This window comes from Sylvia atricapilla, chromosome 19 (assembly GCF_009819655.1).
Source record: "Sylvia atricapilla isolate bSylAtr1 chromosome 19, bSylAtr1.pri, whole genome shotgun sequence".
In the NCBI taxonomy this organism is placed as follows: domain Eukaryota; kingdom Metazoa; phylum Chordata; class Aves; order Passeriformes; family Sylviidae; genus Sylvia; species Sylvia atricapilla.
The window spans coordinates 5,900,298-5,918,345 of record NC_089158.1 but is presented as its reverse complement, the minus strand read 5'-3'; the positions used below and the strand labels follow the sequence as shown (position 1 = coordinate 5,918,345).

General features: G+C 47.5%; 1 protein-coding gene across 2 annotated transcripts; it reads right to left on the bottom strand.

The window, feature by feature from the left end:
• Window positions 1-1,685: 1,685 nt before the first annotated feature.
• Window positions 1,686-18,017, bottom strand: MIGA2 (mitoguardin 2). Of its 2 annotated transcripts, none has more exons than XM_066332716.1 (16): window positions 17,932-18,017; window positions 16,534-16,776; window positions 15,682-15,892; window positions 14,719-14,831; window positions 12,521-12,632; window positions 11,866-12,005; window positions 10,312-10,429; window positions 10,044-10,144; window positions 9,473-9,588; window positions 8,985-9,057; window positions 8,675-8,761; window positions 8,388-8,486; window positions 7,882-8,016; window positions 7,111-7,164; window positions 6,035-6,151; window positions 1,686-5,853 (listed from the first exon to the last, which is right to left on the bottom strand). In XM_066332716.1, the coding sequence occupies exons 2-16, from the start codon at window positions 16,627-16,629 to the stop codon at window positions 5,650-5,652; spliced, it is 1,776 nt and encodes a 591-aa protein (XP_066188813.1). In that variant the 5' UTR covers window positions 16,630-16,776; window positions 17,932-18,017; the 3' UTR covers window positions 1,686-5,649. The 2 variants fall into 2 exon arrangements, with proteins under 2 accessions (XP_066188813.1, XP_066188814.1); XM_066332717.1 differs by having other exon boundaries at window positions 15,682-15,877.
• Window positions 18,018-18,048: the final 31 nt, after the last annotated feature.

The following is an 18,048-nucleotide window of genomic DNA, read 5'->3' as shown; positions in this document are numbered from 1 at the left end:
GCAGAAAATCCTTTAAAGATTCTGCAAAGGCCAGGCAAACACCTGGTCAGGTGATACTTTTTCTTTTACCCCCAAACACCTTTAACTCCTGAAATCACCCACTTTGAAAGCTGAGCCAAAGGAATGTTCCCATCCGTGACCGCAGAAATAAGACTTACCTGGGGAGCCTGAGGAAAAGCAGAACATGGAGCAGCATTGGATAAAAAAGCTTTCAGAAGGCAAATCCACTTCAGACCAAACAACCAAAGTCAATTCAATATATTTAAAAAAAAAAATCTTACAGAAAAATAAATATGCAGGAGGCCCACTAGAAGTTATCAACATACTCACAAGGGTTGCCTTTAATTTGTGTCAGAGAAGCACATGGACCAGGATTTCTATCCCATAAATTAAGATTTCTAAAAGGGTAGAAAGCTTCTTTTCCTGCAGTTGTAATATACCTGCTTCAATTATGATTATGTCCCATTAATTTCAACAAGCTCATCATAGCTGACATTCTCCCTGGCATTTCAAGAAGTAAAATAGCATTAGAGTCTTATCATTTGGAAAGAAAGAGAAAATATTTACTGCAGGAGCTCAGTTCGTTGCAGAAGACTGCTATGAGGGAGCATGAGTGATTTACTCCTTTCATTATTCAAGTTAAATAAATCTCCTCCTTTCCAAGCTATTGAATGTAGAGTTATGCTGGCAGAGTGGATTACATTTGATCTATGTACCATGACAAGTACTGAAAATTGTGGGCTTCATTGCTGTATTCACCCACTCCTTCCTGAACAGGAGAAAAAAGTGTCAATACACGGAGCAGCCTTTGCTCTGTGCCTCAGCACAAGAAAGCACAAAGAGCTGGAGCTGCTCTGGAGCTGTAATGACTGTGGAGTCTGACTCCATGGAAACTGAGATAAACTCCTTTTAACTCTCTCAACTAATGATCAGGGTGTGGCGTGAGACAAAAATTTTCCTATCCATGAACATTTTATTTGCATATATCTGAGCTCATGACAGGCTTGCATTAATGCTAACAGAAACTCATTTTTACTTTATTTTTAAGCGTAGGGATGAAATTTTAATCACTGTGGAAGAAACAGCCAATCTGATTCAGTCTGGTTTTTCTATCATTTGAGAATGAAAGTATTTAAATCCACTGTAGATGTTTCAGAAGAGCAAGGAGATGATTTTCGTGCCTTGCTCAGCAGATAGGCGGCTCTGATAGCAACCCACAGCCTTTAGTCTGGGTTTCACAGAGTTTGGGAAGCTGGTAAGTGCTACAGGAACTTGGACAATGTTTAAGAGGTTCTGCTCCTCACTGGGATTTCTGTTATCTCTTCATCACAGCCTGCTCACACCACACCCCAACACCCACAGCCAAACCACCACAGAAAAACCTGAAAAATTAAACCCCACAGTTTCCAACCACAGCTCAAAGTACAGGGAGTTGTTTTGTTTGCTTTATAGCCCACTTCATCTGTGGACTTGTCAGTAGACCCAGGGAGACTCCCCATGCAATCAAACCCTTTAACTTTACATTTAAACCCTTCCAAGTTCCTCATTTTAGCCCAAGGAACAGCAAGCCCTGTTTGATACCATCACTAGCAGCAGAAGTGCCACCACAACTGTCATCTAAATCAAAAACCAAAGACTGAGTTTCTAGCATGTTTCGCCAGGAAATTTAGCAGCAAAAACCACAATCATGAAGGAAAGTTTTATTTTACTTGTAATGCCCACATCCTAAGATTAAAGATATTTAAAAAAAATTAGCTGCAAAGAAAAAGGTAGAAGCAAAACAAGAACAGATTTTTACATCTTTAGGAAATCAAGAAAAAAAATAGGCACAAGTTTACATTCATTAGTTTCAGATATGGCAGAGGAATGTTCTACTGAAAAGGGATAAATAAAATCCTGCTTTCCCACCTCCCTGTATGAGACAACACAAGTCATGCTCTTCAAAGCCACACTGATCTTGTAGATACAAGGCAGATTTTTCCTCATAATTTTTTTATTAATGTGCTTATAAGATCATAAAGACCCTCCTAGAGCCATTTGGCTTAGTCTCTACATACATACTAAAGTACCAAGGATGTACTTTAACCTCTGATGAAGCTTGTTACAACCTCCACATAAAAAATGAAAGTCATGCATATTTTAAATTCTGTTTAAGCATCAGACATTATCGAGGGATTTTATTTCATAGCTGCTAAGCCACTTTAAATCCCCATCACTGTTAAAATCTTGCAATTGTCAGCCCAGGATGATTTAACCCCTTGAGAATATGGGTTCACCATTAAAAAAAGGCAAATGTCTTATCTCAGGGGATTCTATCTGAAGACACAGCTGCTGCTAATACTGAAGAATTTCCGCTGCTAAACACAATATGCTGGGAAGGGATTTTCTGGGGATCTCAGGAAGGCAGAGGGCAGGTAGGTGTTCCATCAGACCCTTTAACTCCACCCTGCAATACAGGTGACTACGGGAGTCACCTTTTGGGCAGGGCCCTGCTCTGGGTGGGATCAGTGGATCCCTGCATCCCAAGGACTGGAACACAAGTCCCTGACACCACTGCTTAGGCCAGGAAAAGCTTCTTCCACAGGAACAGCTCCTGTCAACCTGCTGATCCTTGAAGTTCCCTTCAGAGGCTGCAGACACCTTTCTGCTTTTCCTCTTGAGCTACACTGGGACTGGGGAGGAACAAAAAGCAGTGATGAAGTGAAGGGGAGGTGTAGAGAAGTTTAACATCCATCCCAGTAAAGATAAAACCGGTTTGTCTCGGCAAACATCCTTGGCTGGTGCAGGACCAAGTCACCCCTGGTGGGAAAAGGCAGAGAACTCGACCTTCAAGAGGCTGTGGATGTTCCCCAGGCAGATTCCTCTTTACCTTCACTGGGAGGGCTGTGTAACCTACTTGCAATAAGGGCCAAGGAAAAGCATCAAGCTGTAATAAAACAGTCTTTCTTCATTTGATTGATTAGGAATTTACAACTTCTCGGCTTAAAAAAGCCACAGTGCAAGTTAGTGTTTGCTTCAGGGGGACCCTGTTTCAGTATCCTCTCCCGCAGAAGCCCAAAGTCAGCAGCCAGTGGTCTTGTCTGTACACAAAACAGGCAGGCTGCCCAAGCACTGAGGCCAAAGACACTCAAAATAGTAAATAAATACACATAAAACAACACTAAAAATGAGAATTTAACAGCACAGTTTAGAATTACAGTCCATCTCATTATATTAATCTTCACATTTTAGCATCTTTTTAACCACTGTACAAAAGCTGCTGAAGTAACTTTCTTCTAAACCAGCCATACAAGAGCACAAAGCACTATCGACATTATTTTTTTGGCAAAGTAACTTGCTTTCAGAATATACCATACTTTCAAATCACAGTTTACATGTAGCAGGTGTGTCATGCCAATACAACATCCTCCACTTCTCTTCCTGAACACTGCCAGGAGCAAGACACCTCAGAGACCTTTCCTAGTTTCAACTCCTGTCTCTTAAATCCTTCCCATAACAGTTTATTGCACGCAGCCTCACTTGGGGCAGCTGCTCCTAATTTCTGCCTCAGCATTGTCCTGTTTATTGCATTAATCTGGTTTCCAGGATAAGCCACATCAGTCTGATGTGCTTACAGAGCACCAGATGTTACTGTGCTCTACACGCACCCCCCTGCAAACATCTCAGGAGCATTTCAAGGAATCACAGAACCACAGAATGGGGCAGGTTGGAAGGAACCACAGTGGGTCATCTTGTCCCACCTCCCTGCTCAGTGAGGGTGTCCCTAAAATACATGGCACAGCACATTTATCTGCTCCTTTTACATCCTCCTGTTTACTTTTTTTCTCTGTTTACTTCCTTCCTGCTTTTACCAGCAGAATCCACATTAGATATCTAGAAGAGGAAGAAAGCATTTGTATTCTCCAAGCCCACGCACTGACTTTCCACTCATATGGAAATTCTAGATTCTTACATATTTTTTCCACGTGCAAAAATACATCTGGGTAAGGCTTGTGTCTTTCACCCAGAACAGGCACAAGGGGTAACTAATCTGGAACAAAAACAGTGAGGCTCATGTTTTTGTGGAAGTCCTGAAGACCTCCTCATTCCGAGGGCTGGGCTTGGACCTATATGTGGACTGAAACAGAAAAAGGCACTGGCTGGATCTCTACTTTTAGCTGTGGCATTGTCCTCATGGAGGACTCAGCAAATCATTGCAAACCGTCACACAAAAGCCACGACTGCCTCAAGTCAGGGGCATGAAGCTGAGTCGGGAGAGGTTTAGGTTGGATATCAGGAAAAGGTTTTCTACCCAGAGGGTGGCTGGGCACTGAACAGGCACTTCTTGATAGAGTTCAAGAAGCCTGGACAACTCCCTCAGGACACGGAATGTTGGGGTGTCCTGTACAGAGACAGAAGCTGGACTCAATCCTGACGTGTCCCTTCCAACTCAGCGTATTCTATTATTCTGTGATTTTTATGATTCTCTAAGTCCAGCACACTCCACTGCTGCTGTCCTATACCAGTATCCAACTCAGCTCACATCCCAAAGCAGCCAGATTCCAGATGCTGGGCAGTCAGGATTACAGCATTTGAGAAGCACTACCATACACACACACATTTGATCATCACCCAAAATTATGCTGTATTTATTAGAACTGACAGGCTGTAAAGAGTCATTTCCTCTCTAGAAGCTTGATCCCAGCTCTCCAACTATCCACACACATCACCTCACATCCAGCATCTATACCTCTCACTACCCTATGCACAACAGCAACAGGCACCACGTTATTACCCCTTCCTCCTGCTTGTACACACCCCACACCTCCTACCCAGCAAAAACTGGCTCATTCTGAAATCCAGCAAGGCACTTTGATGGATGTCAAAGACTTTGTGCGAGCACAGGCAGAATGCAAATCCCCCCTGCTCCTCACACTAACCTGCCTTAGGGGCAAACACAGACCTCAGCAACCTCCTAAGCAAGGATGACCAGGACACAGAGCTCATCATCTGGTCTGCAAACAGCAGCAATACCAAGGGAACAGACCAATTTCCCTAGAGCTTCAGACTGTTTACATAAGTCTGCATTTTACTTCAGTGCTTTAAAGAGCTATTTCTTCCTCCCCGGGAAAGAAACCTTTGCTAGTCACATTGCGTGTGTTAACACACTTAAGGTAAAAATCAGCAGTAATTAATGTCTGTAGGAACACAGCAGAGAAGAACAGTAATAAAAATCCCAAAGCAAGCAAAGCCTCCTTGAGAAGCTAATGGTCAAGTGGAGAATTTACCAACAATATTCCTGTTCCCACACACAATCGTAAACGTCTGGGATTCACCTCCCAGAAAACAGAAAGGCAAAACAGGTACATGCCCTATTCAAGAGAATTGGGCAAAAATCTGGGCCTGGGCAGTTCAGGACACAATGTATACATGAAACACTGCAAGTAATAATAATGACAGGAAGGTGGAACAAAGAAGAAATTCAAACCATAAGTTGGCAAGTGGTCCTGGATCCATCCCAGCAAACACTACTGGCTACAAAAAGCAGAAGGTCCCGCCAGATTGCTGTGTGTTCACACAGTCTTGCTGCCACCGCTGCGCTTTGCAGGTCGTTTTATCCATCTCTGGGAGGGAAAGGTCCTTGTACAAAAGTATTTTCCTCCACTGACATCAGATGAGCCCCTCCTTCAGTGGCTCAGTTTCCCCAGGAAGCATGCCATTCACCTCTGGGGAACTCTCGGTGCCCAGATATCCCAAGAGGATCTCGCTGCGCCGCCGCGACAGCTGCAGAATGTCCTCTGCCAGCAGCTGCACGGTCGTGTACCTCACGTTGTCAAAGTCAAACATGTCCTTCAGATACTGCACGATCTGGTGCTGCAAGAAAAGGGAAGGTTTACAGTCAGACCTCCTTCACCTGCTGGTACCAGCCACCAAGGGTGGTGATGATAGCAGGGGTGGTGATGATACCAAGGGTGGCTGGTATCTTCACAGAGCATCAGCTTTAAGCCAGCAGACAGGAGTCCCACACAGATGAGGTACAGAAAGGCCACCTTACCTTGAAGAAACTGCAGACTTCAGACAGCTGCTGCTTGGGCCCCAGAAAACCAAAGGCTAGAACAGGACTGACATGCTCCGATACGGAGTAGAAATGAGAGATAAAGCCATCTGGTACCTGTCACAGAGAAGGACAGAATTAGTTGGTCTTCATTCTCAGACAGAATTAGCAGCTTATTCCATAGCAGCCACCAACTTCCCTACCAGAAAGCTTCAGTAACTCAAGTTAAGAGCTATTTGCAACATCTCTTCTTGCAAAACTACATTAATCATTCAGATCCCTTGAAGGATGACTAGAGCTTTTCATCTTAATGTTTCTAAACTGCTATTTCAAGAGGAAAATGAACAGAAGAAAATGAAAAGCCATCACCAGCCAGCCTTTATAGCCTCTATTTATAATTCGTTGACCAAGGCAGGAAAGGACATGCAAATATCCAAGGCAGAGCTACTGCATGACAGCTCCAGGAGAGTTTCCAGTGCTCTCATTTCTCTCTGTGCCATCTCTGGAGCCAAACCCTGCCATACCAGCTGGCTGTGGGATCGAGCTGAAAACTTGCCAGAGGCCACAGACCCTGTGGCAGAACCAGGGTTGTGAAGTTGTGGCTTCCTGTTCCCCTGCCCCATAAACTCATCTGCTGTGATACTTTAGGAAGTCACAGATTTAAATGTAACTCATCAAGTAATGGGTAATTAGGATCAGCACTGGGGAGTGGAGCAGTGCCTGAACCATTCTGCTGTCAGCAAGGAAAGTACAATTCAGGAGCAGTCCCCTCTTGCTTGGGGTCTGTGGCCATTCCTACAGCATTGTGAGCAGGGAGAGGGAATACCAGACAGGCAACACTGTCATTTGAATCCTCACATTAAGAAAAAGGGAGAATAAACTCAGACTGATTCAGTAAAATACTGCCACAGCACTGGAGCAGTGACTGCAGGACCCCAGGGCTCTAAAGCATCACAAAGAACGTGACTCTGTTCAGTCTTCTACCACTTAAGATTTCACACTTTGTCAAAGTCTATATGTTCTCTTTTCATCCTCAAATACATTAGACTCTTTCCCTTTTGATTAATTTTGCTTACCATCAGAAGCCTCCTTTTTGCCTTCAGAACTGACCAGCAAGCAGTGGCTAGAGCCTACAATTAACACAGAGAGCCCCTTAGTTACTGGGATTATTTAAAAAAACTCAAAGTTTACCCACACATTGTCATCAAAACATCAAAGCAGTCACCCTTTTGTGGCAACAACTCTAAAATGACAAAACTGAAGCTAACTGGAAGCAGATTTAGCCACTTCAGATCCATTCCAGAGCCGCCAAAGGGTTTTTGAAGATTCTTAATATGATCTGACATAGTTGCCCAACAGCCCAGGATCCCCTGTAAGCAGACAGCTGTTACAAAGTGCCCTTTTACTCTCAGTCTATCAAACTAATCAGTCTTAAAAATACGGCTGGGGGCAGGACTAAAGGAAAGCTTTGCAATTTGAGCTTCAGTGTCTGCTGAGGTGCTGCCAAGAATGAAGGGCCACATGCTAAAACCCACATATTTTTCCCTACATTTTGGCCCTTTTATTCTCATTAATAAAAATAGGTGCTGTCATCTTTTAACAGCTCCATGGCATCACTGATAAAGGCCCCTAGAGCCATGAGTCTGGTCGCCAACCAGATGCTTTCAAAATAAGGAAAGCTTTCCTGTAAACAATTTCTATGCACAAGAAGACTGTTGTTCGGAGCTTCAGGAAAGCGTGGCATTCATAAAGAGAGAATTCAGCTCAGCCAGGAAAGATGAGGTTATGCTCTTTTCTGGCCTTGGCACTGATGTCACAGTCACACCAGCACTCCCTGTCTCACGCACCGTCTCCTTGAAGCTGTCGGACAGCCAGCGGTTGCGCAGCACAGCCAGCACAGAGGAGGGAGGGTTCTCCAGATCCTCAAAAGCATCCATGAGGATAAAGTCCAGCACAATGTCAAAGAAGCTCATGCACACCACCTGTCAGGGAGCACAACAGTCTGTAAAGGGAAGAGGTTTTAAAAAGAGAGACAGGCTCTTTTGGTTTAAAGCAAGAAGATGTAACGAGTTGAAGTCAATGTAATCATATTTCAACAGCAGGTCTTTCACTACTGGGGCATTCCTACATATGTATTATAATTCAATCACAGTGGTTTGGCTTGTAAGGGACTTTAAAACCATCCAGTTCCATCCCCTGCCATGGGCAGGGACACCTTCCACTAAACCAGATTGCTTCAAGCCCCATCCAGCCTGGCCTGGAGCACTTCCAGGGATGGGAATTTCACAATGTCTCTGGGCAAGGATTATCTTCATCTCCTCTGCAACTCTGTAAAGACAATGTCTTTACCAACCCCTCTTCCCTCGAGCTCCTGCTGAGTGGTTGGCCAAGTCTCTTGCTTCAAGGCATAACGCAGCATCTCCTCGTAGCTCTCCAGGAAAGCCTTAGGATTCTGGGAAAGCAGAGAAACAAAACAGAAGTTTGACTGCTTGGATTTGAACTGACATCAACATCACAGTAGTCACCAGCATGCAGACGAAGTTTTCTTCTTCCAACACACTGGACAAACTCTGAGTTGGGATAGGGGAACAAGTATCCCTTTGCTCAAGACAGAGCTTAGTGGTTACACAAACTTCCTACCTTTTCAGCTTTTGTCATCAGTCCTATCACCATCTGCTTCCCAACCTCCCCAAAAAACAGCTGATTGCTTTCATCCTCCAGCAGCTCCTGCAAATGGAACACAAATGTCTCCTGTGAGCTCCTACACACCCTCAAATTCTGAGTTGGGTGAAAAAGGAACAGGGCAGGACATGAAGCAGTGCAGTGCTGCACACACCAGTGTTGTTAACCTTTAATAAGCTGGAACCCAGGGAACAAATCTTTGCTCTCCAGGAACGTGCTGGTGGCAGCCATGTGCCATTGAAACCTGGGAGTCTGGAGCCATTCTCACCTGGAATGCCTGCCTGACACAGTGCAGCTTCGCCAGGAAATCCTGGTCACTGTAGCAGCCAAGGAGCTCTGTCCTAGAGGGAAAGGGGAAGAACTGTGTGAATTCTAGTTCTGATGTTGGTGTTCCTACAACTGTGGCCCCCTAAAAACAAAAAACTAAATGCCCAGTCTGTGCATAGGAGAAAGAAACAGTCACACTCCCTTTATCCAGCTCCCTGGGGGAACAGAGCACCTCTGCCAGGCTGGTACAGGACTGTGACAGCCTCCCAGAACAGTCACACTTCCTATCACTAACTTCCTGGGACAATTACCCTTTCTTAACATGTGAGTCCCTAAAATCTGGGGTTAATTCCCTGGGCAGGCCAAACCAGCAGGAAGGATGCAGTGATTTTACAACCCCAAAGGATAATTCTGGTTATGGGGCTGCTCAAAGGCAGATGATGTGTTCCCAGTGGACACAAGGTCACACAGCTCCAGCTGGCTCTTCACCTCAGCGTCCGGCACGCGACCTTCCCTTCTTTCACCAACTGCAGAGCTTCTTCATATGCTGCCACCGGCTTGGAGAGGTGGAATTGCATTTCCTCAAAGGGGAGAGAGTCAAAGAGCTGTAGGGGTAACAAGAGACGTGCAAAGAACAAAATAAGCTCATGAAGTATTTGCAAATGCACAAGCAACTGCACACAGGCAAGTGAGGCCTTACACAGAATCTTCAGCTAGCAAAATTTATCAGTGACAATTGTTTCATGCAAAGATATTTCTTTTTCACCAAAAGCTACCTCAGCTCTGACTCCATAAAATTTACACCACCAAGCCATCTTACATTAGATAACAGCACTTTCCTAGCTGTTATGGCGTGTTTTCTACAGTAGCTAAGATGACACAGAAGTGCTGGTTGAAAAAGACTGCACCATCCCCCTCATTAAAATCTTTTCCTAACATCCATCATGAACCTCCCAGCCCGGGGTTGTTGCCCTGTGTTTCCTCTCCCAAGATGTGTTTGGCCCTTTGTGCCTTCCCTCCAAGCGGCTGGGATGTGACACACAGCTGACACTTCAGTCACCTCTGCTGCAGAGAAGAAGGAATCTTCTGAAGCTGAGCTGTCTTCATCGTCCGTCCGCAGCCGCAGTGATCCATCTGCCAATGGAAGCATCAAAGTCTTCTCTGGAGGAGAGAAAGAAGCCACATGTGTTGGAGTTCATGGACCAACTTTCCTCTTAGCTCCTGTGCTCTCTTCCACTCCCACTTTGTCATTCCTCCTTTACCTGGCTAACAGGAAAGACATAAAATCAGGCAGGGAATTGGCATTTTACTGCAGCCAGGTGCCCTACCTAGATCCAGCAGCACGCTGTCTGAGGGGAGTGAGGAGCCAAACTCTTCCTGGAGGTGATAGGCTCGGTGCAAGAGGGACTCCAGCTTCTCAGCAAACTCCCTTTTCTGGGACTCCTCCTGGAACACACATAAATGTCACCCTTAGTAAGCCAGCTGGGCACAGACAGATTGGACAGCATAAATACGGGAGGAAATTTTCAGTAAAAATGGGATTTGCAGTCTGCAGATTAAGTGATTAAAAATAAAAAGAGAGAGGAGTCATTAATCCTATAATGCAGCTAATAATGCACGGGGAGGGAAGTTTCTATACAGCCTACTCAAACCCTCTGGCTTTTGAGCTTCACAGTTTTGTTTTCCTGTTAAAAAAGGAAGAAAGAACTAAAGAACTTTAACCTGCTACCCAGAAAAACAGGTATTTTAGTAAGTTATACACTACTAAAATCTCCTGCCTTTCTACTTTAGCCTAACTTCCAGGAGGAATCACATCAGGAAAAGCCTGTGTTAACAAAACAAGATATCCAGAACCGGATTAACAGAATATTTGGATTAAGGTGCTGGGCATAAGCAAAGTTTGCTGTAAACAACACATGAGGATGGGGAAAAATACAAGGTGTGGGGAAAATAAGACTTAAACAGCATCTTCCCTTCATGGCCCACTGTCTGCATGAGTATCTCACCCAGAAGACAGAAGCATTAACAAGAAGTACAGAATCTATTTTCATAAGGAATCAACTGGTTTTAGGGCAGTTTTAGAAACACTACAGGGCCCTTCAAGGAAAGCCAACAACAACAGAATCCAGATTTGACTTGGATAAATATTATCCAGCACAAAAGACAGATGTCCCACATACTTACTACACCAGACTCTGTTTACAAAAGGCTGGGAACACTTTTTTTCTAGTGAGAACTCCTGGAGAGTTGGGAGCTCAGCTCTTTTCACAGTCCTGAGTTAGAGCAGGCAGCAACTGAGCCCTTCTAGTTTAGATCTCCTTTAACACAGGTCTTCCCTGCACAGTCCTCCAGTCCCAGACAGCATGGGGCTGTCCTAAAATCCTGGTTTCTGTAGCTGCAGAGGCTGAGTGAGGTACACATCTCCCTGCAGGGCCCAGGTCCATACCCAGCTCCTACCAAATGACCTCTCACACACACAGAGCTGGGCTCTGCCCTCCACCCAGCTCCCAGAAGTGGCAGTGACCATCAAGATCTCCATTTTAAATGCATTAAAAAGTTACAGAGACAACACTGGCAGCCAAAGCAGTACTGCATTCATCACAGCCTTTTCTCACACAGGCTGTGCCACGGGAGGACACGTGTGACAGTGAGTGACACAAGGCTGGGAGGTGGATGGAAATGCTGGGGAATGAGGGGGCGAGACGTATTAAAAAGAGAATGATATTAAAAACACCCACTCCCATTGCATAAGGAAGCTGCAGATACAGACAGCTCTTAAACAGAGTCTGGCCTGACTCTGCCCTTAATTTGCTCTCCTTTTAACCTCCCACTGTTTACTGCTTTCAGCACCCAGGCTGGCCTTTCAGCATGTGGGGACCTACCTCTGAAATGTTCTCAGACACGCTCTCTTGCTGTTTCCTGCTGTCCCAGGGCACAGGGGTGCTGGTAGAAGCACTGTCCCTCTGCCTGATGCTCAGTGCCTGTTCCCATTTCTGCAGGGCCTCCTCAAACAGCTCCATGCCTGGAAACCCAACCAAATACTGGCTGTGAGAGTCCCAGGGCACTCAGGAACAAAGAGGTACAGGATGAGTCTTTGCTCACTCAGACAATCCAACAAACAGGGAAGTCTCTCCCCAACAGAACGAATAAACAAATTCATTCTATTTATTTCCTGTTTAAATATGGTTTATTTTGGATTAGAAGGAGAACATCCCCAAACTGGTTAAAGCATCATCCATGTTACTTCCAAAATACTGTTCTCTGCACCAGATGATCCTGTTGCTCAAGAACAGTATTTCGGACATAAATCATTCACTAACAAAAACAGGTTTGGTTTTATGTTTTTCTGTCAGTTTTGTTTGGGGTCTTTCTGGGTTTTTTTTTTTATTTTTGTTTGAGCTTAAGCTGAGAATGGAACGGAACTTTCTGTTAGAGCTCTACATTGAGCTACTGACACTGTGCCAAATCTCATCCCCTTCTTGCTCTCACAGTGATAAAGAACCCCCCCAGAGCAATGTTACCCTTGTGCCTGCTTACCTTGAACATAGAGGCTTTCTGCACTGGAATCACCAATGGCTCCAGCATCTCCCATTGCCTGGGCCTCCCACACCCCTGGGGGTATTGGACTTGAGGAGTTGACTGCCACCATCTGCAGGAAGGGAGCAGAGGGCAGCAAATGCCTTTTGAATTCTGTTAAGGTTAGAGATGGTAAGCTGCAGACGAACACCACTGGCCTTCAGCAAAAAGGCATTTTCCTTCCCCATGTTTGCCCTTGTGTTCCCCTGTATTGATGAGCACTAAAAGGAGAGCACTGATGGAGGAAACAGCCCAGGAAAGCTCCAAAGCAATCACTACAAAGGCACCAGGATTTTGATGGAAAGCTCATGTCAGCCCCAGCTGCCTGTACAAAAACCACTGGTGCCAAGGAAGCAAGCACAATCCAAAAAAACAAAAAAAAACACAAAAAAACCAAAAAAAAAAAAAAAAAAAAAAAAAAAAAAACCAAAAAAAAAAAAAAACCCACCAAAAAAAAAAAAAAAAAAAACAGTTTCCCAGAAAAAATACAGCTGAGGATTCCCCAGAGGGCAAGGAGACTCCTCACTCTTCTCTTTGTAACCAGATCCTCTCCTGGGAGGGCTGAGCTTGACAATCCACACAGCAGTGTCAGTTCAGCTTTGTCCAATTTCACACCAGGGCATCGATGTCTTCTAATGTCTGACCCAATAAACTGCTGGATACAACACTATCAGTGACTAGTGTTTTCATGTGGCTCACAGAAGGATGTCCAAATATCAGCCTGGTACTAAAAAAAAAGCTACAATAATCAGCTGACAGATAAATTCCTGTCCTGTCTCCACTGATCAATCCCCGTGGAGTGTTAATAAATCACCTTGAGATCCCAAACTGCAAATCATCATTCACTGCTGCCAATTTCTTACTGGATGGCAAAGAAGAGCCCAGGAAGCAAGAAGAGAGCACAGGCAAAACCTGCAGCTGTGCAAAAGATGAGCTGTTTTTCTACCAAGTAATACAAAACCTGTAAGCACAGGGTCAGCTCATCTGTACAGAAACAGATGCCTCTCTGTGGGTTATCCCCACCCAGGCACCAGCACTGGAAAAGGGTATTTATGGATTGCTGCTCATTTAAAGAGAAGTAGAACTTCAGTGATACAAAACCTGGACAGCATCTGTGTGAACTGAGAAGCCTCGGGGGAATTACACGGATGTGAGTCCCTGTGGAGGGGAAAGAGGCCAGAGGAGGACACAGCCCGGTGCTCAGGGACACATCCCAGCCCAGCTCCCCAGGGAATGCTGTGCCTGCCCAGCGCCGTGCCGGCACTGCCGCCTGCTGGAGACACACCTCGGCCAGCACGGCTTTGGCAACTGCTGGTGCTTGAGCTCTACTAAAAACAGCAACACCAGCGTGTGCTGAGGAGCGCTGGCACCCGACAGCTCCTCTCAAAAGGATGGTTTTTTCCCTCTCTTTGCCCCAGCATTGCAAAGCAGCCTCTGAGCCCGGGTGATGATGAGGATGGGCTTTGCAGCAACTCACAGAGGTTCATCTGTGTCCCCCCTGCTCCAACAGAACGCTAGCTCTGAGCAATGGAGATGTGAACACAGGTCTTAAAGACACAAATGCTTCCAGTTTTGGTATCACAAAAGGTGGTTATAAGCACTGATGGCTTCTCCCGCCTGGTTAAGCCTGAATTACCTGTACTCAAAGGCTGTTTTCTGGCTTTGGGGAAGGCAGAGTGACTAGGCTGTGCTCTTACCCTGTGCTGTTTCCTGAACAGAGCTATCAGATTTTGGTAGTTGGTTTGGTTTTAAGAACAAAGCAAGCTGTGAGCAGCCCCAGGATAGAAGGAGGGGCTGCTGGACCACCCCAACACCCACCACAGTGGGAGACAAACACGCTCCTCATTGCTCTGAGACCCAGAAACAACCCAGCCTAACTCCTCACAGAGAGCTCCAAGGAATCATAGCCATGTCCCACGAGGAAATCCCTCCTGTGACTCCTCCTTGTCCAAAGAACTGGCAAAGGAACCCTGGAGCTCTCGGCCACACAAAGCTGCTGCTCACAGGGAACTGCAGACACTCAGTGCAAGGTTAACATCAGAACCTGCCCTACAATTATACTGCAACCTGTTCTGCTCCATGGGCCACAACAAGCCCAAGGACTTGGTGACCTCGTGACAGGTACTGACATCTCCCAGCCCTGCTAACAAGATCCTTACCGAGGCGAGGCTGTGGGAGGAACTGGAATGTTTGCTGGGCTCAATGGAGGAAATCCCGCTGAGCGTGTCATTGCTCTTGCTGCCAGGGCTCTGGACTCTCCTGCTGGAGTATCCTGCAGTTGGGAAGGTCACACAAAAACAGGATTTTAGGCCCAGCTGACTGCAGCAGGGAATAGGGAGGGGAACATCACTTTGTCCAGAGTAACTGTGAATGGGCAAAGCAGTATCCAATACCTAGAAATAAGCCACAGACCTCCTGTCTGCTCTGCTTTGCTCTGAGACTGGTGTCAGTGGGGATCTGAGGCTGAATATATTCACTGCTCACAGACAGCAAGAGGCAAGTGGAAACCATTAAGCAAAAACTCCTCCACCTTCCCCCAGAACAGGCAGAATATGGACACTTCTCCCTTGATTTTCATGTTTCACCAAACAAATGCTTTATTCCTAAAGTGCTTTGCTGAAGGCCTGGGTCAGTCTTACCCCTAAAATCAGTACAAGCAGGTGAGGAAGCTGCCCAAGGTCTGAGAGCCACCACAGAGCTGGATGGACACTTCCAACTGCCCAGCCTGGCTCAGGCCACCCTCTCCTCCCCTCAGCTGAGCACTGACATCACGAGATCAATGCAGAAGCAGGTCACTGCATGCCCGGGTCATTAGTATTGGGGCAGCCTGGTAATGGTCCACAGGCTAATACTACAGAATCACAGAATTCTGTGATTTCTGCCTACAGGAAAGGAGATGGGAACTGCAAACCTCAGGGAAAACATCAGGACACTTTTTATTCCCAAGGACTGCGAGCTCAGAGTCTCTCCCTTTGCTCCCCAAACCCCGTGCTCATGGCACTGCGCTTCAAAATTCCCACTTCATCCCACATCGAAGCACCACACAGATGACTTTGCTTTCCCCTCCCCATCCCTCCCTGTACAACCTCTTTGGGGATTTTCCCCTTTTTTGTGAGGCCGACCTTTCTTCACAGAGGAGACCCTCCTTGTTGGCAGGATGGGCACTGTGATTCCTCCCGGCTTAAAGCCGCATTTGTCCGGAGCAATTTGCTTCTTTCGGCGGCGCCGTCGCTTCAGCTGATGAGCTGCCAGAGCCAAGGCCACTGTCCCCAGAGCTGTGGCAAACAGCACCTTGCGTAGGCCTGGAGAGAGCCGCAGCTGAGAGAAGACAGACTTTAAACACAAAAGAAATGGAAGAGCAATAATGAAAATTCAATTCCACTGCCCTTAAAAAAAAAAAAAAAAGGAATTAAAAACAGTGTTAATCATGAAACACCTTGGCTTTACCCTCCCACCCATAAAACACGCCCCCTGCTACACGACTGAGACACAGCAGCAAAGAAACTGCGGAGCATCATTTTGACAGGACCTGGAGAACTTGGTCTCAATCCTCATTGCCAAAACACACTGCAAAATCTGCACACAGCCTGGGACAGCTGCAATCCAGGTTACCCAAATACAGCTCTGAAACCCTGGCGTGAAGCTGTGCTTCATTGCTCCAAGTGCTGCATCACTACAAGTGGAGAACATATTAGTCTTCTTTAAAAGACAAGTCTTTTTTTAGCACCTTTGATGAAGAGAAAGACTGAACCTGCGTGTTCTCCCAGGGAGGGATGTGGGAAGCACTTTTCTCTCCTCTCCAAGCCCACTCAGAACAACTCTCTTCCACCATCCCAAATTCCCCCTGCCATTCCTCGAATCCCTAAAACTGCCCCGGTTCCCCAGCACCACCCCACTGACCTCCACCTCTCACAGACAACCCCACAGAGCCAGCCCAAGGAATGTGACAGGGAAACCTTTCCTGCTCCTTGTACCTGCCCAAACGTCGTGTAAACGAACACAGGGATCTCTGCCACAGTCATTGCCAAGGCCTGCATGATGGACATTCCCTCTGTCCTTCTAAATGCCATGTCTGCACGAGGATCTTGGCACCTTCAGGAGCTGCCACAGGGAAGGGCACTTGTGGATGCTGTGTGGGCTGCTCACGAAAGAATCCAGCTTTTCTCTGACAACTGGCTGAGAGTCCTGGAGTTGGCCTTCATCCAACAATCCTCGTCCTGCAGGAAGAGGGGGAAAATCGGGTGAGTGAGGGGAGCACACGCCCTGCTCCTGCCTGCACTGCACTTCACAAAGCACACACCAGGTCACTCGGAGCAGCGAATCGAAAATATCTGCTCAGCAGCAGCCACAATTCCTTTGCTTTCCTCCCAGCCACGGGGACTGATTCCCAAACTGCTTTACAGCAGCAGCACTCTGGGATTTGACACCTCCCAGAGACTTCTATGTGTACCAGACCTGGCTTCACGTGGTTGGAGGATTTTTGTTTGCAGTCCTCATACAAAAAAACTCCCAACTATCCCAAATAACACTACTACACATTTTCGTTGCCGAAACTCTGCTTTCACACGGTTTTCTGTGCATCACAGCCCTGCTCAAGAGTCACCAACCAAAGGGAAGTTTTTTTCCGCCCAGGAAGTTTCAATGGGGCTGGGCAGGAGGGATGTGCTCCCGTCAAGGACAGAGCGACAGAAGGCACCGATGTGTGACCCCAGAACGCGGGTGACAAAGCTCTGTCCCCGCCTGACACCACCGCACCCGGAGCACCTTGCAGAGCGTTCTGCGGGCAGCGGGGGCCCGCAGGGACCGGACACCGGACAGGAGCTCTGCCCACAAGGTTAAACACGGCGTCCTGGCCACAGCACAGATCAAAAGAGCAAAGTGCAAGGAATTTTCGGCACGGAGAGCAGCCTGGGGTTACCGCACGGCGATAGGGAGTACAGGCACCGAGGTACCAAGGCAGCCCGTCTGTCCGGGGACTTCTCCCCAGCCCTGCCCGCCGCGGGCACCCGGCGCCGGAGGTTGAACCCACGGGCCTGGCGGCGAGCGTCCCCCGGGACCCCCCGCACCTGCACTGCAGCGCTGGGCCCTGCAGAAAGGGCTCCCGCACCCCCCGCATCCCTGAGCATCCCCCCGGCGCCCTCGGGTGCCTCGCACCCCTGCTGTATCTCCGGGCCCCTGCACTCATTCGCCCCGGAGGCATGCCCGCCGTCCCCGCACTCGGAGAACCCGCACCCTCCGCGTCTCCCACCCCCATGACCGGCTTCAGCCGGGGGTCCCCGGCTCGGCGCTTCCCTCTGCTTCCCCCCCTCACTAACGATGGTGCGGCCCGGAGGGCCCGGCCGGCGCGAGCGGGCGCGGGCGGTACCACTCACCGCGGCGGGGGGGGCGCGCGGCCCCGCTCGGAGCCCTCTCCCCGCGCCGCGCGCCATGGCCGCGGAAGGGCAGCGTCTCCTTCCCCCGCGCCGCAGCCCACCCCGCCGGGGGCGGGG

Bases quoted from the DNA above. Each gene is read 5' to 3' on its own strand.
- MIGA2 (XM_066332716.1), bottom strand. From the start codon at position 16,629: ATGGCATTTAGAAGGACAGAGGGAATGTCCATCATGCAGGCCTTGGCA. The intron at 12,006-12,520 runs GTAAGCAGGCAC...TTGGGTTTCCAG, and splicing joins AGAAAGCCTCTATGTTCAAG to GCATGGAGCTGTTTGAGGAG. The intron at 8,487-8,674 runs GTAGGAAGTTTG...CTGCTTTCCCAG, and splicing joins TGATGACAAAAGCTGAAAAG to AATCCTAAGGCTTTCCTGGA.